Source organism: Oncorhynchus gorbuscha, unplaced genomic scaffold (assembly GCF_021184085.1).
Source record: "Oncorhynchus gorbuscha isolate QuinsamMale2020 ecotype Even-year unplaced genomic scaffold, OgorEven_v1.0 Un_scaffold_3518, whole genome shotgun sequence".
Lineage (NCBI taxonomy): Eukaryota > Metazoa > Chordata > Actinopteri > Salmoniformes > Salmonidae > Oncorhynchus > Oncorhynchus gorbuscha.
Genome location: NW_025747735.1, coordinates 2532 through 30000, shown reverse-complemented (window position 1 = coordinate 30000; position 27469 = coordinate 2532). Strand labels below are relative to the sequence as shown.

The following is a 27469-nucleotide window of genomic DNA, read 5'->3' as shown; positions in this document are numbered from 1 at the left end:
CTCCCAAACTAGGGGTCGTCGTCTCCCAAACTAGGGGTCGTCGTCTCCCAAACTAGGGGTCGTCGTCTCCCAAACTAGGGGTCGTCGTCTCCCAAACTGGAGGTCGTTGTCTCCCAAACTGGAGGTCGTTTCCCAAACTGGAGGTCGTTTCCCAAACTGGAGGTCGTTTCCCAAACTAGGGGTCGTCTCCCAAACTAGGGGTCGTTTCCCAAACTGGAGGTCGTTTCCCAAACTAGGGGTCGTCTCCCAAACTAGGGGTCGTTTCCAAAACTAGGTGTCGTTTCCCAAACTGGAGGTTGTTTCCCAAACCAGGGGTCGTCTCCCAAACTAGGGGTTGCGACTTTGTTCACAGAACTGGGGTTACATCAGTAACCTCTAGATGTGAGGTTAGCCTCTAGATGTGGTTGTAATGAACAGTTAGTGGATTCGGCTATTTCAGCCACACCTGTTTTTGACAATCACACAGCCATGCAATCTCCATAGTCAAACATTGGCAGTAGAATGACCTTACTGAAGAGCTCAGTGACTTTCAATATGGCACAGTCATAGGATGCCACCTTTCCAACAAGTCAGTTTGTCAAATTTCTGCCCTGGTCAATTGTAAGTGCTGTTATTGTGAAGGAGCAACAACGGCTCAGCCTTGAAGTGGTAGACCGCTGAGTGTTGAAACGCGTAGAGTGTAAAAAAATTGTCAGTCCTCGTTTGCAATACTCACTATCGAGTTCCAAACGGTCTCTGGAAGCAACGTCAGCACATTAACTGTTCGTCGGGAGCTTCATGAAATGGGTTTACGTGGCCGAGCAGCCGCACACAAGCTTAAGATCACCATGTGCAATGCCAAGCGTCGGCTGGAGTGGTGGAAAGCTCCCCGCCATTGGAGTCTGGAGCTTTGGAAATGCGTTCTCTGGACTGATGAATCACGCTTCACCATCTGGTATTCCGATGGACGAATCTGGGTTTGGCGGATGCCAGGAGAACTGTCTGCCCACATACATTGTGCCAACTGTAAAGTTTGGTGGAGGAGGAGGAATAATGGTCTGGGGCTGTTTTTCATGGTTCGCGCCCCTTAGCTCCAGTGAAGGAAAATCTTAACGCTACAGAACACAATGAAATTCTAGCAACAGTTTGGGGAAGGCCTTTTCTTGTTTCAGCATGAAGATGCCCCCATGCACAAAGCGAGGTCCATACAGAAATGGTTTGTCGAGAACGCTGTGGAATAACTTGACTGGACGACACAGAGCCCTGAGCTCAACCCCATCGAACACCTTTGGGATGAATTGGAATGCCGACTGCGAGCCAGGTCTAATCGCCCAACATCAGTGCCCGACCTCACTACTTCTCCTGGCTGAATGGAAGCAAGTCCCCTCAGCAATGTTCCAACATCTAGTGGAAATCCTTCCCAGAAGAGTGGAGGCTGTTATAGCAGCAATGTTCCAACATCTAGTGGAAAGCCTTCCCAGAAGAGGTGGAGGCTGTTATAGCAGCAATGTTCCAACATCTAGTGGAAAGCCTTCCCAGAAGAGTGGAGGCTGTTATAGCAGCAATGTTCCAACATCTAGTGGAAAGCCTTCCCAGAAGAGTGGAGGCTGTTATAGCAGCAATGTTCCAACATCTAGTGGAAAGCCTTCCCAGAAGAGTGGAGGCTGTTATAGCAGCAATGTTCCAACATCTAGTGGAAAGCCTTCCCAGAAGAGTGGAGGCTGTTATAGCAGCAATGTTCCAACATCTAGTGGAAAGCCTTCCCAGAAGAGTGGAGGCTGTTATAGCAGCAATGTTCCAACATCTAGTGGAAAGCCTTCCCAGAAGAGTGGAGGCTGTTATAGCAGCAAAGGGGGGAACAACTCCATATTAATGTCCATGGTTTTGGAATAAGATACTCGACGAGCAGTTGTCCACATACTTTTGGTTATGTAGTGTGTATATATATATATGTATGTGTTATTGTGCTTCCTGTCAGAAAGCGGGGCCACGTGGACAGGCTGCGTGCGGAGGAGAAGTGGCAGAGCAGAGCCCGTCTCACTGAGACATCATTCAGCTTCCTGGAGGCACAGGAAAGCGGGGAGTTGCCTCGGTTACCAATTGACGGACAGGTCCAGGAGGAAGAGGATTCACACTTTCAGAGGCCGCAGGTTTGTTGTTGTTGGGTGTTGTTCATTTCATTTGATTTACAATGAACGGCATTGTGATGTAGGGGATTCTATTAGATGTTTATTGGACAGCATTGTGATGTAGGTGATTCTATTAGATGTTTATTGGACAGCATTGTGATGTAGGGGATTCTATTAGATGTTTATTGGACAGCATTGTGATGTAGGTGATTCTATTAGATGTTTATTGAACAGCATTGTGATGTAGGTGATTCTATTAGATGTTTATTCAACAACATTGTGATGTAGGTGATTCTATTAGATGTTTATTGAACAGCATTGTGATGTAGGTGATTCTATTAGATGTTTATTGGACAGCATTGTGATGTAGGTGATTCTATTAGATGTTTATTCAACAACATTGTGATATAGGTGATTCTATTAGATGTTTATTGGACGACATTGTGATGTAGGGGATTCTATTAGATGTTTATTGGACAGCATTGTGATGTAGGTGATTCTATTAGATGTTTATTGGACAGCATTGTGATGTAGGTGATTCTATTAGATGTTTATTGGACAACATTGTGATGTAGGTGATTCTATTAGATGTTTATTGGACAACATTGTGATGTAGGTGATTCTATTAGATGTTTATTGAACAGCATTGTGATGTAGGTGATTCTATTAGATGTTTATTGGACGACATTGTGATGTAGGTGATTCTATTAGATGTTTATTGGACGACATTGTGATGTAGGTGATTCTATTAGATGTTTATTGGACGACATTGTGATGTAGGTGATTCTATTAGATGTTTATTGAACAGCATTGTGATGTAGGTGATTCTATTAGATGTTTATTCAACAACATTGTGATGTAGGTGATTCTATTAGATGTTTATTGAACAGCATTGTGATGTAGGTGATTCTATTAGATGTTTATTCAACAACATTGTGATGTAGGTGATTCTATTAGATGTTTATTGAACAACATTGTGATGTAGGTGATTCTATTAGATGTTTATTGAACAGCATTGTGATGTAGGTGATTCTATTAGATGTTTATTCAACAACATTGTGATGTAGGTGATTCTATTAGATGTTTATTGAACAGCATTGTGATGTAGGTGATTCTATTAGATGTTTATTCAACAACATTGTGATGTAGGTGATTCTATTAGATGTTTATTCAACAACATTGTGATGTAGGTGATTCTATTAGATGTTTATTCAACAACATTGTGATGTAGGTGATTCTATTAGATGTTTATTGAACAACATTGTGATGTAGGTGATTCTATTAGATGTTTATTGAACAGCATTGTGATGTAGGTGATGTAGTTGATGTTTTGTAGCTCAGTTTGACTACATGTTGGTGAATAACAGACTATGAACTCGTAGTGTAATGTAACGTAACAGTCTAATGTAGTGTAATGTAGTGTAATGTAACGTAACAGTCTAATGTAGTGTAATGTAGTGTAGTCTAATGTAATGTAATCCTGCTATAATACAACAACAAACCTAATTTAGGAGTTATACAGAGATGTTACTACCAGGCTGTTACCAGGTGGAGGCGTGTTTCAGACTGGACCAGTTTGAGAAGTAGCATGTTATTAGCATGTTATCAGAATACTAATAACATGTTACCAGGTAGAGACGTGTTTCAGACTGGACCAGTTTGAGAAGTAGCATGTTATTAGCATGTTATCAGAATACTAATAACATGTTACCAGGTGGAGACGGTGTCGTGTTTCAGACTGGACCAGTTTGAGAAGTAGCATGTTATTAGCATGTTATCAGGTGGAGACGGTGTCGTGTTTCAGACTGGACCAGTTTGAGAAGTAGCATGTTATTAACATGTTACCAGGTAGAGACGGTGTCGTGTTTCAGACTGGACCAGTTTGAGAAGTAGCATGTTATTAACATGTTATCAGGTGGAGACGGTGTCGTGTTTCAGACTGGACCAGTTTGAGAAGTAGCATGTTATTAACATGTTATCAGGTGGAGACGGTGTCGTGTTTCAGACTGGACCAGTTTGAGTCCCTCCTGCTACCAGAAAATAACAGACCTCTAGACCCCACCGTTCTCACGGTGCTCAAAGAACTGTTCACACGCTCCAACGCCATGACAACCGCTCTGCACATTCTCAGTGTCGACTGCCAGGTAAGACGTAGTTATAAACACACACACTATAATATCACACACACACACAGACACACACTATAATATCACACACACACACAGACACACACTATAATATCACACACACACACAGACACACACTATAATATCACACACACTATAATATCACACACACACACACAGACACACACTATAATATCACACACACTATAATATCACACACACACACAGACACACACTATAATATCACACACACTATAATATCACACACACTATAATATCACACACACACACAGACACACACTATAATATCACACACACACACTATAATATCACACACACTATAATATCACACACACACACAGACACACACTATAATATCATACACACACACTATAATATCACACACACACACTATAATATCACACACACTATAATATCACACACACTATAATATCACACACACACACTATAATATCACACACACACACTATAATATCACACACACTATAATATCACACACACACACTATATCACACACACACACTATAATATCACACACACTATAATATCACACACACTATAATATCACACACACTATAATATCACACACACTATAATATCACACACACTATAATATCACACACACTATAATATCACACACACTATAATATCACACACACTATAATATCACACACACACACTATAATATCACACACACTATAATATCACACACACTATAATATCACACACACTATAATATCACACACACTATAATATCACACACACTATAATATCACACACACTATAATATCACACACTATAATATCACACACACTATAATATCACACACACTATAATATCACACACACTATAATATCACACACACTATAATATCACACACACTATAATATCACACACACTATAATATCACACACACACACACTATAATATCACACACACTATAATATCACACACTATAATATCACACACGCTCTGTCTGTCTCTCTGTGTGTAGGTGGCTCGTATCGTGGGTGTGACAGAGGACCAGAAGAGGATGATGGGAGTTGGCTCAGGTCTGGAGCTGGTCACCCTGTCTCACGGACAACAACTCAGACAGGACCTGCTGGAGAGGTACACGCACACACACACACACACACACACACACACACACACACACACACACACACACACACACACACACACACACACACACACACACACACACACACACACACACACACACACACACACACACACACACACACATGCCTCAAATATGAACATCTGACTCTGTGTGTGTGGTGTGTGTGTGTGTGTGTGTGTCAGGCACCACCTGCTAGCCCTGGGCGTTGCCATAGATATCCTGGGCTGTACAGGGACGGTAGGTCAGAGGGCCACGGTGCTGCATAAAGTCATCCTATTGGCCCAGGCCCTGAGAGACCACGCCCACAACCTCTACGCATTCTCAGCCGTCATGAAGGCTCTGGAGATGCCTCAGGTAACACACACACACACACACACACACACACACACACACACACACACACACACACACACACACACACACACACACACACACACACACACAGTACACTCGCACACTGTACGCACACACACCTCAGACACCCTCACACTATGCTGTGTTTTAAAGACCATAGATATGCGTCTGGTTACTAAAGTGTGTGTGTGTGTGTGTGTGTGTGTGTGTGTGTGTGTGTGTGTGTGTGTGTGTGTGTGTGTGTACTGTGTGTACTGTGTGTACTGTGTGTGTACGTACTGTGTGTGTGTAGGTAGTCCGTCTGGAGAGGACATGGAGGGCACTGAGGAGGAACCACACAGAGAGCGCTGTGATGTTTGAGAAGACCCTCAAACCCTTCATGATCGCTCTGAATGACGGAGATGGTGAGGAAGGTGTGTGTGTGTGTGTGTGTGTGTGTGTGTGTGTGTGTGTGTGTGTGTGTGTGTGTGTGTGTGTGTGTGTGTGTGTGTGTGTGTGTGTGGACTCTGTGGTGCAGGGTCCCCTGGCTATGTGTGTAATGTGTAATGTGTGTGTGTGTAGACTCTGTGGTACAGGGTCCCCTGGCTATGTGTGTAATGTGTAATGTGTGTGTGTGTAGACTCTGTGGTGCAGGGTCCCCTGGCTATGTGTGTAATGTGTAATGTGTGTGTGTGTAGACTCTGTGGTGCAGGGTCCCCTGGCTATGTGTGTAATGTGTAATGTGTGTGTGTGTAGACTCTGTGGTGCAGGGTCCCCTGGCTGTGTGTGTAATGTGTGTGTAGACTCTGTGGTGCAGGGTCCCCTGGCTATGTGTGTAATGTGTAATGTGTGTGTGTGTAGACTCTGTGGTGCAGGGTCCCCTGGCTATGTGTGTAATGTGTAATGTGTGTGTGTGTAGACTCTGTGGTGCAGGGTCCCCTGGCTATGTGTGTAACGTGTAATGTGTGTGTGTGTGTAGACTCTGTGGTGCAGGGTCCCCTGGCTGTGTGTGTGTGTGTAGACTCTGTGGTGCAGGGTCCCCTGGCTATGTGTGTAATGTGTAATGTGTGTATGTGTGTGTGTGTAGACTCTGTGGTGCAGGGTCCCCTGGCTGTGCCCTACCTGGTTCCCCTCCTGAGGCTGATGGAGGGAGAGGAGGGAGAACACACAGAGAGAGGCTGCCAGTTGTTATACAACACCCTGCAGGCGGCACGCAACGCAGCGCTACACGCCCCACAGTACCAGGAGCACGCACACAGCCTGCTCACAGGTAACACACACAGCCTGCTCACAGGTAACACACACAGCCTGCTCACAGGTAACACACACAGCCTGCTCACAGGTAGCACACACAGCCTGCTCACAGGTAACACACACAGCCTGCTCACAGGTAACACACACAGCCTGCTCACAGGTAACACACACAGCCTGCTCACAGGTAACACACACAGCCTGCTCACAGGTAACACACACAGCCTGCTCACAGGTAACACACACAGCCTGCTCACAGGTAACACACACAGCCTGCTCACAGGTAACACACACAGCCTGCTCACAGGTAACACACACAGCCTGCTCACAGGTAACACACAGCCTGCTCACAGGTAACACACACAGCCTGCTCACAGGTAACACACACAGCCTGCTCACAGGTAACACACACAGCCTGCTCACAGGTAACACACACAGCCTGCTCACAGGTAACACACACAGCCTGCTCACAGGTAACACACACAGCCTGCTCACAGGTAACACACACAGCCTGCTCACAGGTAACACACACAGCTTGCTCACAGGTAACACACTCAGCCTGCTCACAGGTAATACACACAGCCTGCTCACAGGTAACACACAGCCTGCTCACAGGTAACACACACATGGAAAACACACATTATAAAACACAAACACATTGTAAAAACACACACATTATGGAAAAAACACACACACACGTATAGAAAACACACAGGCACACATCCAATTCACCAAATCAAATCACATTCACATTAGTCCTGCCTCATAACCATTCCCGAGTCACTGATTGGCTGTGGGCCCTGTCACTCTGTCCCGTCAGGTGACTGGGAGCCAATCCCAGAGCTGCTGGAGGGGTTCAGGACAGAGTTTGCCCTGAGGCTGTTCTGGGGTCAGACTGGAGCGGCGGCAGACAAGGAGAAACGCTACGACAAGTTTGACAAGATCCTCACCGTGCTCTCTAACAAACTGGAACCTACCGAGGAGTTCTCCCCGGAACTCTGACCCTTTAAACGCTCTACTGTGAACCGGGCTGCATTCAGGAGGGCGCAACGTTGCACAACAGTTGGAAATCTGTAACCCGTTTTTACCTGGATCATTATTCATTAGAAGCCTTTTGTAGCTAAAAAATAATAATAATAATAAAAAAAGAGTTTGTTATTGGATAAGATCAGGTGTTTCCTCCCTGTTTCAGTCTGTTTCAGTGCCCAATGAATATGTCCTGAGGTGTGTGTCTGGGGGTTTCTGTGTGTGTCTGTCTGTGTGTGTCTGTGTGTGTGTGTGTGTGTGCCCAATGAATATGTCCTGGGATGTGTGTCTGGGGGTTTCTGTGTGTGTTTCTGTGTGTGTCTGTCTGTGTGTGTCTGTGTGTGTCTCTGTGTGTGTGTGCGCCTAATGAATATGTCCTGGGATGTGTGTCTGGGTGTTTCTGTGTGTGTGTCTGTGTGTCTGTGTGTGTGTGTGCCCAATGAATATGTCCTGGGATGTGTGTCTGGGGGTTTCTGTGTGTGTGTCTGTGTGTGTGTGTGTGTGTGTGTGTGTGTCTGTGTGTGTGTGTGCCTAATGAATATGTCCTGGGATGTGTGTCTGGGGGTTTCTGTGTGTGTCTGTCTGTGTGTGTCTGTGTGTGTGTGCCCAATGAATATGTCCTGGGATGTGTGTCTGGGGGTTTCTGTGGCTCTCACCCACGGGGTTCATACCTAGCAGGTGTGGATGCGTTGGTTTCCCCTCATAACCCTGGGCTACGTCCCAAATGGCACCCTATTCTCTATGAAGGGCCACTACCAGGGCTCTGGTTGAATGTAGGGCCACTACCAGGGCTCTGGTTGAATGTAGGGCCACTACCAGGGCTCTGGTTGAATGTAGGGCCACTACCAGGGCTCTGGTTGAATGTAGGGCCACTACCAGGGCTCTGGTTGAATGTAGGGCCACTACCAGGGCTCTGGTTGAATGTAGGGCCACTACCAGGGCTCTGGTTGAATGTAGGGCCACTACCAGGGCTCTGGTTGAATGTAGGGCCACTACCAGGGCTCTGGTTGAATGTAGGGCCACTACCAGGGCTCTGGTTGAATGTAGGGCCACTACCAGGGCTCTGGTTGAATGTAGGGCCACTACCAGGGCTCTGGTTGAATGTAGGGCCACTACCAGGGCTCTGGTTGAATGTAGGGCCACTACCAGGGCTCTGGTTGAATGTAGGGCCACTACCAGGGCTCTGGTTGAATGTAGGGCCACTACCAGGGCTCTGGTTGAATGTAGGGCCACTACCAGGGCTCTGGTTGAATGTAGGGCCACTACCAGGGCTCTGGTTGAATGTAGGGCCACTACCAGGGCTCTGGTTGAATGTAGGGCCACTACCAGGGCTCTGGTTGAATGTAGGGCCACTACCAGGGCTCTGGTTGAATGTAGGGCCACTACCAGGGCTCTGGTTGAATGTAGGGCCACTACCAGGGCTCTGGTTGAATGTAGGGCCACTACCAGGGCTCTGGTTGAATGTAGGGCCACTACCAGGGCTCTGGTTGAATGTAGGGCCACTACCAGGGCTCTGGTTGAATGTACCAGGGCCACTACCAGGGCTCTGGTTGAATGTAGGGCCACTACCAGGGCTCTGGTTGAATGTAGGGCCACTACCAGGGCTCTGGTTGAATGTAGGGCCACTACCAGGGCTCTGGTTGAATGTAGGGCCACTACCAGGGCTCTGGTTGAATGTAGGGCCACTATCAGGGCTCTGGTTGAATGAAGGGCCACTACCAGGGCTCTGGTTGAATGTAGGGCCACTACCAGGGCTCTGGTTGAATGTAGGGCCACTACCAGGGCTCTGGTTGAATGTAGGGCCACTACCAGGGCTCTGGTTGAATGTAGGGCCACTACCAGGGCTTTGGTTGAATGAAGGGCCACTACCAGGGATCTGGTTGAATGTAGGGCCACTACCAGGGCTCTGGTTGAATGTAGGGCCACTACCAGGGCTCTGGTTGAATGTAGGGCCACTACCAGGGCTCTGGTTGAATGTAGGGCCACTACCAGGGCTCTGGTTGAATGTAGGGCCACTACCAGGGCTCTGGTTGAATGTAGGGCCACTACCAGGGCTCTGGTTGAATGTAGGGTACGATACAGGGAATAGGGCTCTGGTTGAATGTAGGGCCACTACCAGGGCTCTGGTTGAATGTAGGGTACGATACAGGGAATAGGGCTCTGGTTGAATGTAGGGTACGATACAGGGAATAGGGCTCTGGTTGAATGTAGGGCACGATACAGGGAATAGGGCTCTGGTTGAATGTAGGGTACGATACAGGGAATAGGGCTCTGGTTGAATGTAGGGCACGATACAGGGAATAGGGCTCTGGTTGAATGTAGGGTACGATACAGGAATAGGGCTCTGGTTGAATGTAGGGTACGATACAGGAATAGGGCTCTGGTTGAATGTAGGGTACGATACAGGAATAGGGCTCTGGTTGAATGTAGGGCACGATACAGGGAATAGGGCTCTGGTTGAATGTAGGGTACGATACAGGGAATAGGGCTCTGGTTGAATGTAGGGCGCGATACAGGGAATAGGGCTCTGGTTGAATGTAGGGCACGATACAGGGAATAGGGCTCTGGTTGAATGTAGGGTACGATACAGGGAATAGGGCTCTGGTTGAATGTAGGGTACGATACAGGGAATAGGGCTCTGGTTGAATGTAGGGCGCGATACAGGGAATAGGGCTCTGGTTGAATGTAGGGTACGATACAGGGAATAGGGCTCTGGTTGAATGTAGGGTGCGATACAGGGAATAGGGCTCTGGTTGAATGTAGGGCGCGATACAGGGAATAGGGCTCTGGTTGAATGTAGGGTACGATACAGGGAATAGGGCTCTGGTTGAATGTAGGGTACGATACAGGGAATAGGGCTCTGGTTGAATGTAGGGTACGATACAGGGAATAGGGCTCTGGTTGAATGTAGGGTACGATACAGGGAATAGGGCTCTGGTTGAATGTAGGGTGCGATACAGGGAATAGGGCTCTGGTTGAATGTAGGGCACGATACAGGGAATAGGGCTCTGGTTGAATGTAGGGTACGATACAGGGAATAGGGCTCTAGATGAAAGTAGGGCACGATACAGGGAATAGGGCTCTGGTTGAAAGTAGGGTACGATACAGGGAATAGGGCTCTAGATGAAAGTAGGGCACGATACAGGGATCAGGGCTCTGGTTGAATGTAGGGTACGATACAGGAATAGGGCTCTGGTTGAATGTAGGGTACGATACAGGAATAGGGCTCTGGTTGAATGTAGGGTACGATACAGGGAATAGGGCTCTGGTTGAATGTAGGGTACGATACAGGGAATAGGGCTCTGGTTGAATGTAGGGTACGATACAGGGAATAGGGCTCTGGTTGAATGTAGGGTACGATACAGGGAATAGGGCTCTGGTTGAATGTAGGGCACGATACAGGGAATAGGGCTCTGGTTGAATGTAGGGTACGATACAGGGAATAGGGCTCTAGATGAAAGTAGGGCACGATACAGGGAATAGGGCTCTGGTTGAAAGTAGGGTACGATACAGGGAATAGGGCTCTAGATGAAAGTAGGGCACGATACAGGGATCAGGGCTCTGGTTGAATGTAGGGTACGATACAGGGAATAGGGCTCTGGTTGAATGTAGGGTACGATACAGGGAATAGGGCTCTGGTTGAATGTAGGGTACGATACAGGGAATATGGCTCTGGTTGAATGTAGGGTACGATACAGGGAATAGGGCTCTAGATGAAAGTAGGGCACGATACAGGGAATAGGGCTCTGGTTGAATGTAGGGTACGATACAGGGAATAGGGCTCTGGTTGAAAGTAGGGCACGATACAGGGAATAGGGCTCTGGTTGAAAGTAGGGTACGATACAGGGAATAGGGCTCTGGTTGAATGTAGGGTACGATACAGGGAATAGGGCTCTGGTTTAATGTAGGGTACGATACAGGGAATAGGGCTCTAGATGAAAGTAGGGCACGATACAGGGAATAGGGCTCTGGTTGAATGTAGGGTACGATACAGGGAATAGGGCTCTGGTTGAAAGTAGGGCACGATACAGGGAATAGGGCTCTGGTTGAATGTAGGGTACGATACAGGGAATAGGGCTCTAGATGAAAGTAGGGCACGATACAGGGAATAGGGCTCTGGTTGAAAGTAGGGCACGATACAGGGAATAGGGCTCTGGTTGAAAGTAGGGCACGATACAGGAATAGGGCTCTAGATGAAAGTAGGGCACGATACAGGGAATAGGGCTCTAGATGAAAGTAGGGCACGATACAGGGAATAGGGCTCTGGTTGAAAGTAGGGCACGATACAGGGAATAGGGCTCTGGTTGAAAGTAGGGCACGATACAGGGATCAGGGCTCTGGTTGAATGTAGGGCACGATACAGGGAATAGGGCTCTAGTTGAATGTAGGGCACGATACAGGGAATAGGGCTCTGGTTGAATGTAGGGCTCTAGTTGAATGTAGGGCACGATACAGGGAATAGGGCTCTGGTTGAAAGTAGGGCACGATACAGGGAATAGGGCTCTGGTTGAAAGTAGGGCACGATACAGGGAATAGGGCTCTAGATGAAAGTAGGGCACGATACAGGGAATAGGGCTCTAGATGAAAGTAGGGCACGATACAGGGAATAGGGCTCTGGTTGAAAGTAGGGCACGATACAGGGAATAGGGCTCTGGTTGAAAGTAGGGCACGATACAGGGATCAGGGCTCTGGTTGAATGTAGGGCACGATACAGGGAATAGGGCTCTAGTTGAATGTAGGGCACGATACAGGGAATAGGGCTCTGGTTGAATGTAGGGCTCTAGTTGAATGTAGGGCACGATACAGGGAATAGGGCTCTGGTTGAAAGTAGGGCACGATACAGGGAATAGGGCTCTGGTTGAAAGTAGGGCACAATACAGGGAATAGGGCTCTAGTTGAATGTAGGGCACGATACAGGGAATAGGGCTCTGGTTGAATGTAGGGCACGATACAGGGAATAGGGCTCTAGTTGAATGTAGGGCACGATACAGGGAATAGGGCTCTAGTTGAATGTAGGGCACGATACAGGGAATAGGGCTCTGGTTGAATGTAGGGCACGATACAGGGAATAGGGCTCTAGTTGAAAGTAGGGCACAATACAGGGAATAGGGCTCTGGTTGAAAGTAGGGCACGTTACAGGGAATAGGGCTCTGGTTGAAAGTAGGGCACGATACAGGGAATAGGGCTCTGGTTGAAAATAGGGCACGTTACAGGGAATAGGGCTCTGGTTGAAAATAGGGCACGATACAGGGAATAGGGCTCTAGATGAAAATAGGGCACGATACAGGGAATAAGATCCTATTTGGGACATAGACAAGGTGTGTGATGTGCTTCTACTGGTTGTTGGTTCAGGTGTGTCAAAATGTAGAGTTTACCCTGTTAACAACTTTATTCTGTAGAGTTTACCCTGTTAACAACTTTATTCTGTAGAGTTTACCCTGTTAACAACTTTATTCTGTAGAGTTTACCCTGTTAACATGTTAACAACTTTATTCTGTAGTTTACCCTGTTAACAACTTTATTCTGTAGAGTTTACCCTGTTAACAACTTTATTCTGTAGAGTTTACCCTGTTAACAACTTTATTCTATAATATAATAATAATAATAATAATAATATATGCCATTTAGCAGACGCTTTTATCCAAAGCGACTTACAGTCATGTGTGCATACATTCTACGTATGGGTGGTCCCGGGAATCGAACCCACTACCCTGGCGTTACAAGCGCCATGCTCTACCAACTGAGCTACAGAAGGACCGTAGTTTACCCTGTTAACAACTTTATTCTGTAGAGTTTACCCTGTTTACCCTGTTAACAACTTTATTCTGTAGTTTACCCTGTTAACAACTTTATTCTGTAGAGTTTACCCTGTTAACAACTTTATTCTGTAGAGTTTACCCTGTTAACAACTTTATTCTGTAGAGTTTACCCTGTTAACAACTTTATTCTGTAGTTTACCCTGTTAACAACTTTATTCTGCAGTTTACCTGTTAACATGTTAACAACTTTATTCTGCAGTTTACCCTGTTAACAACTTTATTCTGTAGTTTACCCTGTTAACAACTTTATTCTGTAGTTTACCCTGTTAACAACTTTATTCTGTAGAGTTTACCCTGTTAACAACTTTATTCTGCAGAGTTTACCCTGTTAACAACTTTATTCTGTAGTTTACCCTGTTAACAACTTTATTCTGTAGAGTTTACCCTGTTAACAACTTTATTCTGTAGAGTTTACCCTGTTAACATGGTAACAACTTTATTCTGTAGAGTTTACCCTGTTAACAACTTTATTCTGTAGTTTACCCTGTTAACAACTTTATTCTGCAGAGTTTACCCTGTTAACAACTTTATTCTGCAGTTTACCTGTTAACATGTTATCAACTTTATTCTGTAGAGTTTACCCTGTTAACAACTTTATTCTGGAGAGTTTACCCTGTTAACATGTTAACAACTTTATTCTACAGAGTTTACCCTGTTAACAACTTTATTCTGGAGAGTTTACCCTGTTAACAACTTTATTCTGTAGAGTTTACCCTGTTAACATGTTATCAACTTTATTCTGTAGAGTTTACCCTGTTAACAACTTTATTCTGCAGAGTTTACCCTGTTAACAACTTTATTCTGTAGAGTTTACCCTGTTAACATGTTAACAACTTTATTCTGTAGAGTTTACCCTGTTAACATGTTAACTTTATTCTGCAGAGTTTACCCTGTTAACAACTTTATTCTGTAGACCCTGTTTGTTACAACTTTATTCTGTAGAGTTTACCCTGTTAACAACTTTATTCTGTAGAGTTTACCCTGTTAACAACTTTATTTGTAGAGTTTACCCTGTTAACATGTTAACTTTATTCTGTAGAGTTTACCCTGTTAACAACTTTATTCTGTTAAACAACTTTATTCTGTTTTACCCTGTTAACAACTTTATTCTGTAGAGTTTACCCTGTTAACATGTTATCAACTTTATTCTGGAGAGTTTACCCTGTTAACAACTTTATTCTGGAGAGTTTACCCTGTTAACAACTTTATTCTGTAGAGTTTACCCTGTTAACAACTTTATTCTGTAGAGTTTACCCTGTTAACAACTTTATTCTGTAGAGTTTACCCTGTTAACATGTTATCAACTTTATTCTGTAGAGTTTACCCTGTTAACAACTTTATTCTGTAGAGTTTACCCTGTTAACATGTTATCAACTTTATTCTGCAGAGTTTACCCTGTTAACAACTTTATTCTGTAGAGTTTACCCTGTTAACAACTTTATTCTGTAGAGTTTACCCTGTTAACAACTTTATTCTGTAGAGTTTACCCTGTTAACAACTTTATTCTGTAGAGTTTACCCTGTTAACAACTTTATTCTGTAGAGTTTACCCTGTTAACAACTTTATTCTGTAGTTTACCCTGTTAACAACTTTATTCTGTAGAGTTTACCCTGTTAACATGTTAACAACTTTATTCTGTAGAGTTTACCCTGTTAACAACTTTATTCTGTAGTTTACCCTGTTAACATGTTAACAACTTTATTCTGTAGAGTTTACCCTGTTAACAACTTTATTCTGTAGAGTTTACCCTTTAACAACTTTATTCTGTAGAGTTAACAACAACTTTATTCTGTAGAGTTTACCCTGTTAACAACTTTATTCTGTAGAGTTTACCCTGTTAACAACTTTATTCTGTAGAGTTTACCCTGTTAACAACTTTATTCTGTAGAGTTTACCCTGTTAACAACTTTATTCTGTAGAGTTTACCCTGTTAACAACTTTATTCTGTTTTACCCTGTTAACAACTTTATTCTGTAGAGTTTACCCTGTTAACAACTTTATTCTGTAGTTTACCCTGTTAACATGTTATCAACTTTATTCTGTAGTTTTACCCTGTTAACAACTTTATTCTGTTTACCCTGTTAACAACTTTATTCTGTGATTCTGTTAACAACTTTATTCTGTAGTTTACCCTGTTAACAACTTTATTCTGTAGAGTTTACCCTATTAACAACTTAACAACTTTATTCTGTAGAGTTTACCCTGTTAACAACTTTATTCTGTAGAGTTTACCCTGTTAACAACTTTATTCTGTAGTTTACCCTGTTAACATTCTGTAGTTTACCCTGTTAACTTTATTCTGTAGAGTTTACCCTGTTAACAACTTTATTCTGTAGAGTTTACCCTGTTAACAACTTTATTCTGTAGAGTTTACCCTGTTAACAACTTTATTCTGTAGAGTTTACCCTGTTAACATTTATTCTGTTACCCTGTTAACAACTTTATTCTGCAGAGTTTACCCTGTTAACAACTTTATTCTGTAGAGTTTACCCTGTTAACAACTTTATTCTGGAGAGTTTACCCTGTTAACAACTTTATTCTGTAGAGTTTACCCTGTTAACAACTTTATTCTGTAGAGTTTACCCTGTTAACAACTTTATTCTGTAGAGTTTACCCTGTTAACAACTTTATTCTGTAGAGTTTACCCTGTTAACAACTTTATTCTGTAGAGTTTACCCTGTTAACAACTTTATTCTGTAGAGTTTACCCTGTTAACAACTTTATTCTGTAGTTTACCCTGTTAACAACTTTATTCTGTAGAGTTTACCCTGTTAACATGTTAACAACTTTATTCTGTAGAGTTTACCCTGTTAACAACTTTATTCTGTAGTTTACCAACTTTATTCTGTAGTTTACCCTGTTAACATGTTAACAACTTTATTCTGTAGTTTACCCTGTTAACAACTTTATTCTGGAACTTTATTTATTCTGTAGTTTACCCTGTTAACAACTTTATTCTGTAGAGTTTACCCTGTTAACAACTTTATTCTGTAGTTTACCCTGTTAACAACTTTATTCTGTAGAGTTTACCCTGTTAACAACTTTATTCTGTAGTTTACCCTGTTAACAACTTTATTCTGTAGTTTACCCTGTTAACATGTTAACAACTTTATTCTGTAGTTTACCCTGTTAACAACTTTATTCTGTAGAGTTTACCCTGTTAACAACTTTATTCTGTAGTTTACCCTGTTAACATGTTAACTTTATTCTGCAGAGTTTACCCTGTTAACAACTTTATTCTGTAGAGTTTACCCTGTTAACATGTTATCAACTTTATTCTGGAGAGTTTACCCTGTTAACAACTTTATTCTGGAGAGTTTACCCTGTTAACAACTTTATTCTGTAGTTTACCCTGTTAACAACTTTATTCTGTAGAGTTTACCCTGTTAACAACGTTATTCTGCAGAGTTTACCCTGTTAACATGTTCTGTGCTCAGACAACTTTCTTCTCAACCGGCCAGGTGTCTGAAAGTAGTGTTTCTTTTTTAGGGAAAATCACTGGAAAGTTCTGAACACATTTTCTATTCAGATGATATAAATGATTTAAAACTGTGTCAACTTTGGTCTGTTAATTAAAAGACAACACACTACAAAATGAAACAAAACATCAAATTTGACAAATCTATTTATTATTTTTATTTTTTCCTCAATCAAAATAGTTCACAGGGTACTTAGAGGTCAACACATAAGTAGTTTTAAAATGTGATGATATAATAACATACAGATATTCCATAAAACATTGAGAAGCAGCGAGTGACGAGTCCAGTTCCATTTAACCAGGGAGATGTGAGGTCAAACTAGACCTGGAGGGCAGACAGACTGCCTCCCCTGTGGGCCCCTATTCCCCTGTGGTCTCCATACCTCCTGAGTGGTCAAAATAGACCTGGAGGGCTGAGACTGCCTCCCCTGTGGGCCCCTATTCCCCTGTGGTCTCCATACCTCCTGAGAGGTCAAACTAGACCTGGAGGGCTGACAGACTGCCTCCCCTGTGGGCCCCTATTCCCCTGTGGTCTCCATACCTCCTGAGTGGTCAAAATAGACCTGGAGGGCAGACAGACTGCCTCCCCTGTGGGCCCCTATTCCCCTGTGGTCTCCATACCTCCTGAGTGGTCAAAATAGACCTGGAGGGCTGACAGACTGCCTCCCCCGTGGGCCTCCCGTTACCACCCCGTGGGCCTCCCGTTACCCCCCCGTGGGCCTCCCGTTACCCCCCCCGTGGGCCTCCCGTTACCCCCCCCGTGGGCCTCTGGTCAAAGGTAGGGGACTATATAGGGAATAGGGTGCCATTTTGGGACATGTAATTGATACATGATTTGGTGTCCCATGTCTGAATGAGACGGCTGGGATTCAACCAAAGGTGAACTGTCCACGACGCCAGTCGGCGATGCACCGTTAACCAGCTCATTCCTCTGGTTGTCATGGTAAACGCTGCGGATGTCAGCTGAACATTAGATTGAACAGTCTAGTGTGGTTTGCTCATAATCCACAATGCGCCTTTGATTGAATCCTGGGCCGGACAGAAACACCTGGGGTCCTCCAGGAGAAGTTAAACAGCAGTAGTCACAACACCACCACAGAGCCATCTGATTGGCCAGAACCTGACCACAGAGCCATCTGATTGGCCAGAACCTGACCACAGAGCCATCTGATTGGCCAGAACCTGACCACAGAGCCATCTGATTGGCCAGAACCTGACCACAGAGCCATCTGATTGGCCAGAACCTGACCACAGAGCCATCTGATTGGCCAGAACCTGACCACAGAGCCATCTGATTGGCCAGAACCTGACCACAGAGCCATCTGATTGGCCAGAACCTGACCACAGAGCCATCTGATTGGCCAGAACCTGACCACAGACAGTTAAACCACAAAAAGAGAGATAAACAACAGAGAAACAACAACCAAAACAGTCTGTAACCATAACAACCACAGACATGGTCAGACAATCAGACAACCAATAAGAACCGCAGAAACATTTCAAAACTGACCAGTTTCACATACAGGCTGCGTCCCAATTGCCCCCCGATTCCCCACAGGCCTCTGATCTAAAGTAATGCACTATATAGGGAATATGGCCCTGGTCAACAGTAGTGTACTATATAGGGAATAGGGCTCTGGTCAAAATTAGTGTACTATATAGGGAATAGGGCTCTGGTCTATAGTAGTGTTCTATATAGGGAATAGGGTATAATTTGGGATCTAAGAAACTCTTCTGATGAGAGAACGTGACAAACAAGTCCACTATATAGGGAATAGGGCCCTGATCAAGTACACTATATAGAACACAGGGTGGTGTTTGGGACGCAGTTCCATAAAATAGTGGCTTCACCATCCAGCTGATAACTATTTCATCCAAATCTGATAACTAGGATAGCAGTCATTTAATATAAAAACAATCACAATGTCATGGCTACTAATGATCTGTGATTAGGTAAGTATAGGGAGAGAGGAATGGGACTGGGAGAGAGGGGTGGAGGGAGGAGGATGAAGAGGTAGAGGGGAAGAGAGGTAGAGAAAAAGAGAGAGGGGTAGAGAGAGTGAGAGGTAGAGGTAGTGAGAGAGGTAGAGGTAGTGAGAGAGGTAGAGGTAGTGAGAGAGGTAGAGGTAGTGAGAGAGGTAGAGGTAGTGAGAGGTAGAGAGAGTGAGTGGTAGAGAGAGTGAGTGAGAGAGGTAGAGAGAGTGGTAGAGAGAGTGAGAGTGGTAGAGAGAGTGAGAGTGGTAGAGAGAGAGGTAGAGAGAGAGGTAGAGAGAGAGGTAGAGAGAGAGAGAGAGAGGTAGAGAGAGAGAGAGAGAGAGAGAGAGAGAGAGAGGTAGAGAGAGAGAGAGAGAGAGAGAGAGAGAGAGAGAGAGAGAGAGAGAGAGGTAGAGAGAGAGAGAGAGAGAGAGAGGTAGAGAGAGAGGTAGAGAGAGAGAGAGAGAGAGAGAGAGAGAGAGAGAGAGGTAGAGAGAGAGAGAGAGAGAGGTAGAGAGAGAGAGAGAGAGAGAGTAGAGAGAGAGAGAGAGAGAGGTAGAGGGAGAGAGGTAGAGAGAGTGAGAGAGGTAGAGAGAGAGAGGTAGAGAGGTAGAGAGAGAGGTAGAGAGAGAGAGAGGTAGAGTAGTGAGAGTGAGAGAGAGGTAGAGAGAGAGTGGTAGAGATAGTGAGAGAGGGAGAGAGTGAGGTAGAGTGAGAGAGAGGTAGAGTGAGAGAGAGAGAGAGTGAGAGAGAGAGAGAGTGAGAGAGAGGAGAGTGAGAGAGAGAGGTAGAGTGAGAGAGAGAGAGAGAGAGAGAGAGGTAGAGAGAGTGAGAGAGAGTGAGAGAGAGTGAGAGTGAGAGAGAGAGTGAGAGAGGTAGAGTGAGAGAGAGAGGTAGAGTGAGAGAGAGAGGTAGAGTGAGAGAGAGAGGGAGAGTGAGAGAGAGAGGTAGAGTGAGAGGTAGAGTGAGAGAGAGAGAGGTAGAGTGAGAGAGAGATGGAGGTAGAGAGAGAGAGAGAGAGAGAGAGGTAGAGAGAGAGAGAGTGAGGTAGAGAGAGAGGTAGAGTGAGAGAGAGATGGAGGGGTGGTAACACACAGAATGAAAGTCCTTGGCTGAAAGGTGTGTGTGCGTTAAATCGGTGTATCCATGTGTGTGTTATTGTCTAGAACTTGACGTAGGATGAGGGGATGTATCCTTCGTCTCCGTTGGCTCGTAGAACCCTCATCCATCCATCTCCTTTATCACTCTCCATCACACTGAGCTGCTCGCCTTCTGTTATAGACACTGTCCCCTGACTGGAACCTGGAGACAGACACACACTAGTTATAGACACTGTCCCCTGACTGGAACCTGGGGACAGACACACACTAGTTATAGACACTGTCCCCTGACTGGAACCTGGAGACAGACACACACTAGTTATAGACACTGTCCCCTGACTGGAACCTGGAGACACACACACACTAGTTATAGACACTGTCCCCTGACTGGAACCTGGAGACACACTAGTTATAGGCACTGTCCCCTGACTGGAACCTGGAGACACACACTAGTTATAGACACTGTCCCCTACTGGAACCTGGAGACATCACACTAGTTATAGACACTGTCCCCACTGGAACCTGGAGACACACACACTAGTTATAGACACTGTCCCCTGACTGGACCTGGAGACAGACACACACTAGTTATAGACACTGTCCCCTGACTGGAACCTGGGACACACACACACTAGTTATAGACACTGTCCCCTGACTGGAACCTGGAGACAAACACACACTAGTTATAGACACTGTCCCCTGACTGGAACCTGGAGACAGACACACACTAGTTATAGACACTGTCCCCTGACTGGAACCTGGAGACAGACACTAGTTATAGACACTGTCCCCTGACTGGAACCTGGAGACAGACACACTAGTTATAGACACTGTCCCCTGACTGGAACCTGGAGACACACTAGTTATAGACACTGTCCCCTACTGGAACCTGGAGACAGACACACTAGTTATAGACACTGTCCCCTGACTGGACCCTGGAGACAGACACACACTAGTTATAGACACTGTCCCCTGACTGGAACCTGGAGACAGACACACACTAGTTATAGACACTGTCCCCTGACTGGAACCTGGAGACACACACACACTAGTTATAGACACTGTCCCCTGACTGGAACCTGGAGACAGACACACACTAGTTATAGACACTGTCCCCTGACTGGAACCTGGAGACAGACACACACTAGTTATAGACACTGTCCCCTGACTGGAACCTGGAGACAGACACACACTAGTTATAGACACTGTCCCCTACTGGACCCTGGAGACAGACACTAGTTATAGACACTGTCCTCTACTCGAACCTGGAGACAGACACACACTAGTTATAGACACTGGAACCTGGAGACAGACACTAGTTATAGACACTGTCCCCTACTGGACCCTGGAGACACACACTAGTTATAGACACTGTCCCCTGACTGGAACCTGGAGACACACACACACTAGTTATAGACACTGTCCCCTGACTGGAACCTGGAGACAGACACACACTAGTTATAGACACTGTCCCATACTGGACCCTGGAGATAGACACTAGTTATAGACACTGTCCCCTGACTGGAACCTGGAGACACACACACACACTAGTTATAGACACTGTCCCCTGACTGGAACCTGGAGACAGACACTAGTTATAGACACTGTCCCCTGACTGGAACCTGGAGACAGACACACACTAGTTATAGACACTGTCCCCTGACTGGAACCTGGAGACAGACACTAGTTATAGACACTGTCCCCTGACTGGAACCTGGAGACAGACACTAGTTATAGACACTGTCCCCTACTGGAACCCTGGAGACAGACACTAGTTATAGACACTGTCCTCTACTGGAACCTGGAGACAGACACTAGTTATAGACACTGTCCCCTACTGGAACCTGGAGACACACACTAGTTATAGACACTGTCCCCTACTGGACCCTGAGACAGACACTAGTTATAGACACTGTCCCCTGACTGGAACCTGGACACAGACACACACACACACACACACTGTCCCCTGACTGGACACACACACACACACACACACAGTTATAGACACTGTCCCTACTGGAACCTGAGACAGACACACACAAGTTATAGACACTGTCCCCTGACTGGACCCTGGAGACAGACACACACTAGTTATAGACACTGTCCCCTACTGGACCCTGGAGACAGACACTAGTTATAGACACTGTCCTCTACTGAACCTGAGACAGACACTAGTTATAGACACTGTCCCCTACTGGAACCTGGAGACAGACACACACTAGTTATAGACACTGTCCCCTGACTGGAACCTGGAGACAGACACACACTAGTTATAGACACTGTCCCCTACTGGACCCTGGAGACAGACACTAGTTATAGACACTGTCCCCTACTGGAACCTGGAGACAGACACTAGTTATAGACACTGTCCCCTGACTGGAACCTGGAGACTGACACACACTAGTTATAGACACTGTCCCCTGACTGGAACCTGAGACACACACTAGTTATAGACACTGTCCCCTACTGGACCTGGAGACACACACTAGTTATAGACACTGTCCCCTGACTGAACCTGGAGACACACACACACACAGACACTGTCCCCCACACTGGACACACACACAGACACACACAAGTTATAGACACACCCCTACTGGACCCTGGAGACACACACTAGTTATAGACACTGTCCCCTACTGGAACCCTGGAGACACACACTAGTTATAGACACTGTCCCCTACTGGAACCTGGAGACACACACACACTAGTTATAGACACTGTCCCCTGACTGGAACCTGGAGACAGACACACACAGTTATTAGACACTGTCCCCTGACTGGAACCTGGAGACAGACACACACAAGTTATAGACACTGTCCCCTGACTGGAACCTGGAGACAGACACTAGTTATAGACACTGTCCCCTGACTGGAACCTGGAGACAGACACTAGTTATAGACACTGTCCCCTGACTAGAACCTGGAGACAGACACACACTAGTTATAGACACTGTCCCCTGACTGGAACCTGGAGACAGACACACACTAGTTATAGACACTGTCCCCTGACTGGAACCTGGAGACACACTAGTTATAGACACTGTCCCCTGACTGGAACCTGGAGACACACTAGTTATAGACACTGTCCCCTGACTGGAACCTGGAGACAGACACACACTAGTTATAGACACTGTCCTCTGACTGGAACCTGGAGACACACTAGTTATAGACACTGTCCCCTGACTGGAACCTGGAGACACACTAGTTATAGACACTGTCCCCTGACTGGAACCTGGAGACACACTAGTTATAGACACTGTCCCCTGACTGGAACCTGGAGACACACACTAGTTATAGACACTGTTCCCTGACTGGAACCTGGAGACAGACACACACTAGTTATAGACACTGTCCCCTGACTGGAACCTGGAGACAGACACACACTAGTTATAGACACTGTCGGTGTGTGTGTCTGATGGTGTGTGTTTCTGATGCGTGTGTGATGGTGTGCGTGTGCGATGGTGTGCGTGTGCGATGGTATGTGTGATGGTGTGTGCGTGATGGTGTGCGTGTGCGTGATGGTGTGCGTGTGATGGTGCGTGATGGTGCGTGTGTGATGTGTGTGTGTGTGTGATGGTGCGTGTGTGATGTGTGTGTGTGCGTGATGGTGTGCGTGTGATGTGTGTGTGTGCGTGATGGTGTGCGTGTGATGTGTGTGTGTGCGTGATGGTGTGCGTGTGTGATGGTGTGCGTGTGTGATGGTGTGCGTGATGGTGTGCGTGTGATGGTGTGCGTGATGGTGTGCGTGTGATGTGTGTGTGCGTGATGGTGTGCGTGTGACGTGTGTGTGCGTGATGGTGTGCGTGCGTGATGGTGTGCGTGCGCGATGGTGTGCGTGTGCGATGGTATGTGTGATGGTGTGTGCGTGATGGTGTGCGTGTGTGTGTGCGTGATGGTGTGCGTGTGATGTGTGTGTGTGTGCGTGATGGTGCGTGTGTGTGTGTGTGTGATGGTGTGCGTGATGTGTGTGTGTGTGTGTGTGCGTGATGGTGTGTGTGTGATGTGTGTGTGTGCGTGATGGTGTGTGTGTGATGTGTGTGGTGTGCGTGATGGTGTGTGTGTGCGTGATGGTGTGCGTGTGATGTGTGTGTGCGTGATGGTGTGCGTGCGTGATGTGTGTGTGTGCGTGATGGTGTGCGTGTGTGATGGTGTGCGTGTGTGATGGTGTGCGCGTGTGATGGTGTGTGCGTGATGGTGATGGTGTGTGGTGTGATGGTGTGCGTGATGGTGTGCGTGATGGTGTGCGTGATGGTGTGCGTGATGGTGCGTGATGGTGTGCGTGTGTGATGGTGTGCGTGTGTGATGGTGTGCGCGTGTGATGGTGTGCGTGATGGTGTGCGTGTGATGGTGTGCGTGATGGTGTGCGTGATGGTGTGCGTGTGATGGTGTGCGTGATGGTGTGCGTGATGGTGTGCGTGATGGTGTACGTGTGACGTGTGTGTGCGTGATGGTGTGTGTGCGTGATGGTGTGCGTGCGTGATGGTGTGCGTGCGTGATGGTGTGCGTGATGGTGTGCGTGCGTGATGGTGTGCGTGATGTGTGCGTGATGGTGTGCGTGTACCTTGGAAGGTGTAGAGGGCAGTAGCCTTTCCTATAGGAGTCTCCACATCTTCATCAAAGTCTTCATCAAACTCTGAGTAGATGTTCTGAGACGGATCAGCTGACATGGAACTGAAGACAGAGACACACACACATTATATTAACACATATAGACATTATATATACACACACATTATATTAACACATATAGACATCACACACACACACACACATTATATTAACACATATAGACATTATATACACACACACACACACACACACACACACATACACACACACACACACACACACACACACACATTATATTAACACATATAGACATTATATAAACACACACATTATATTAATACATATAGACATTATATAAACACACACATTATATTAATACATATAGACATTATATAAACACACACGCTCCCTCTCTCTTACCAGTATTGATTGTTGTTGACAGCAGTGTTGGTAGAATCATCTCCTCTGAAAGCCTCAGCCAGCCACGACTGTCAGAGAGAAGAATGACTTGCTGTTTACTATAGATGGCTAATGACAAGTGTGTGTTTCCGTGTGTGTGTCCCTTACCAGAGTGTCTGTCTGTGTCACCAAGCCAGTGTCTGTGTCCCCAAGCCAGTGTCTGTCTGTGTCACCAAGCCAGAGTGTCTGTGTCCCCAAGCCAGAGTGTCTGTCTGTGTCCCCAAGCCAGTGTCTGTCTGTGTCACCAAGCCAGTGTCTGTGTCCCCAAGCCAGTGTCTGTCTGTGTCACCAAGCCAGAGTGTCTGTCTGTGTCAGAGTGTCTGTCTGTGTCCCCAAGCCAGAGTGTCTGCCTGTGTCCCCAAGCCAGAGTGTCTGTCCTGTGTCCCCAAGCCAGAGTGTCTGCCTGTGTCCCAAGCCAGAGTGTCTGCCTGTGTCCCCAAGCCAGAGTGTCTGTCTGTGTCCCAAGCCAGAGTGTCTGCTGTGTCCCCAAGCCAGAGTGTCTGCCTGTGTCCCAAGCCAGAGTGTCTGCCTGTGTCACCAAGCCAGAGTGTCTGCCTGTGTCCGCAAGCCAGAGTGTCTGCCTGTGTCCCCAAGCCAGAGTGTCTGTCTGTGTCCCAAGCCAGAGTGTCTGCCTGTGTCCCCAAGCCAGAGTGTCTGTCTGTGTCCCCAAGCCAGAGTGTCTGTCTGTGTCCCAAGCCAGAGTGTCTGTCTGTGTCACCAAGCCAGAGTGTCTGTCTGTGTCACCAAGCCAGAGTGTCTGTGTCCCCAAGCCAGAGTGCCTGTGTCACCAAGCCAGAGTGTCTGTGTCCCCAAGCCAGAGTGTCTGTGTCACAAAGCCAGAGTGTCTGTCTGTGTCACCAAGCCAGAGTGTCTGTCTGTGTCACCAAGCCAGAGTGTCTGTCTGTGTCACCAAGCCAGAGTGTCTGTCTGTGTCACCAAGCCAGAGTGTCTGTGTCACAAAGCCAGTGTGTGTGTGTCCATGTCTGTGTCACCAAGCCAGAGTGTCCATGTCACCAAGCCAGAGTGTGTGTGTGTGTGTGCGCGCAGTAGCCTACCTCGTATTTGGTGAGTTGTCCTCCGAGTCGTCCAACGTTCTGCGAGGTCTGGGTGATCTGAGGTTCTAGACTGGCTGGGTCTCCCATCTGAGGGTTCCGTTCATAAACACCTCTCATCTTCTCTAATGCCTCACTGGAGGAGGAGGGAAAAAGACAGCGAGACAGAGAGACAGGAAGGAACAAGCAATATGTTACAGAAGAAGGGCGTCTGTTAGAACAAATCAATGTGTCCCAAAAGGCACACTATTCCCATCTAGTACACTACTACTGATCAGGGTCCTATAAGCCCTGGTCAAAGACAGCACACTATATAGGGAATACGGTGCCATTCGAGACGGACACGATGGGAGAATCTCAATTGCAAACTCCTCGCCTCCTTCTCAAAACCCATTGGATGAGAAAGCCACAGGTCCCTCCCCTCTGACCTGAGAGGAGAGAACACGCGAGGAGAATGTCATTGATGGACAGAGACAGTAGGACTGTGAGATCGCCGCCGTCACTGTGGTGATCAGAGTGGCGGGGGAGGCGGGGCTACCTCTGGTCCAGCTCCTTCTGAAGTTCCTTGGTGATGTCATCAATCTTGGATTGAAGTCTCTTCTTCCTCTGTTCTGGAGGCAGGTGAGAGAAGTCCTCAGCAGCTGGAGACTGGGGTGGGGGAGAGGGGACCGGAGGGAGAGAGGAGGGGACGAGAGAGGGATGCGGGAGAGAGAGACAATGACATTGGAAATGTCTATTATTTTGGAATAATATTATTTTGGTTTAATGTTTACTGTACATTTTTACAGTTTATTATCTAGTTAATTTGCTTTGGCAATGTTAACATGTGTTTCCCATGCCAATAAAGCCCCTTAAATTGAATTGAGAGAGGAGGGGTGAGAGAGGAGGGGTGAGAGAGGAGGGGTGAGAGAGGAGGGGTGAGAGAGGAGGGGTGTGAGAGAGGAGGTGAGTGAGAGAGGAGGTGAGTGAGAGAGGAGGGGTGAGAGAGGAGGAGAGAGGAGGGGTGAGAGAGCAGGTGAGTGAGAGAG

The 27469-nt window shown here is 46.2% G+C and overlaps 1 protein-coding gene, 1 long non-coding RNA gene and 1 pseudogene across 2 annotated transcripts; 1 reads left to right on the top strand and 2 right to left on the bottom strand.

Annotated features, from left to right (window-relative positions):
• LOC124027842 overlaps positions 1-8133 on the top strand; it is a 20456-nt pseudogene extending 12323 nt beyond the window's left edge.
• A 9286-nt stretch (positions 8134-17419) lies between these two features.
• Positions 17420-19372, bottom strand: LOC124027841. Its single transcript, XR_006837516.1, has 2 exons — positions 17747-19372; positions 17420-17668 (listed from the first exon to the last, which is right to left on the bottom strand). It is a non-coding gene; the product is annotated as an uncharacterized LOC124027841 (long non-coding RNA).
• An 847-nt stretch (positions 19373-20219) lies between these two features.
• Positions 20220-27099, bottom strand: LOC124027843 (cdc42-interacting protein 4 homolog). The gene is made up of 5 exons (XM_046340099.1): positions 26980-27099; positions 26445-26577; positions 25351-25418; positions 24923-25032; positions 20220-20561 (listed from the first exon to the last, which is right to left on the bottom strand). Exons 2-5 carry the CDS (start codon positions 26559-26561, stop codon positions 20422-20424), a joined length of 435 nt encoding a protein of 144 aa, XP_046196055.1. The 5' UTR covers positions 26562-26577; positions 26980-27099; the 3' UTR covers positions 20220-20421.
• Positions 27100-27469: the final 370 nt, after the last annotated feature.

Bases quoted from the DNA above. Each gene is read 5' to 3' on its own strand.
- LOC124027843 (XM_046340099.1), bottom strand. From the start codon at position 26,561: ATGAGAGGTGTTTATGAACGGAACCCTCAGATGGGAGACCCAGCCAGT. The intron at 25,419-26,444 runs GTAGGCTACTGC...TCTCTCTGACAG, and splicing joins GACAACTCACCAAATACGAG to TCGTGGCTGGCTGAGGCTTT. The intron at 25,033-25,350 runs GTAAGAGAGAGG...CTCTGTCTTCAG, and splicing joins GTCAACAACAATCAATACTG to TTCCATGTCAGCTGATCCGT.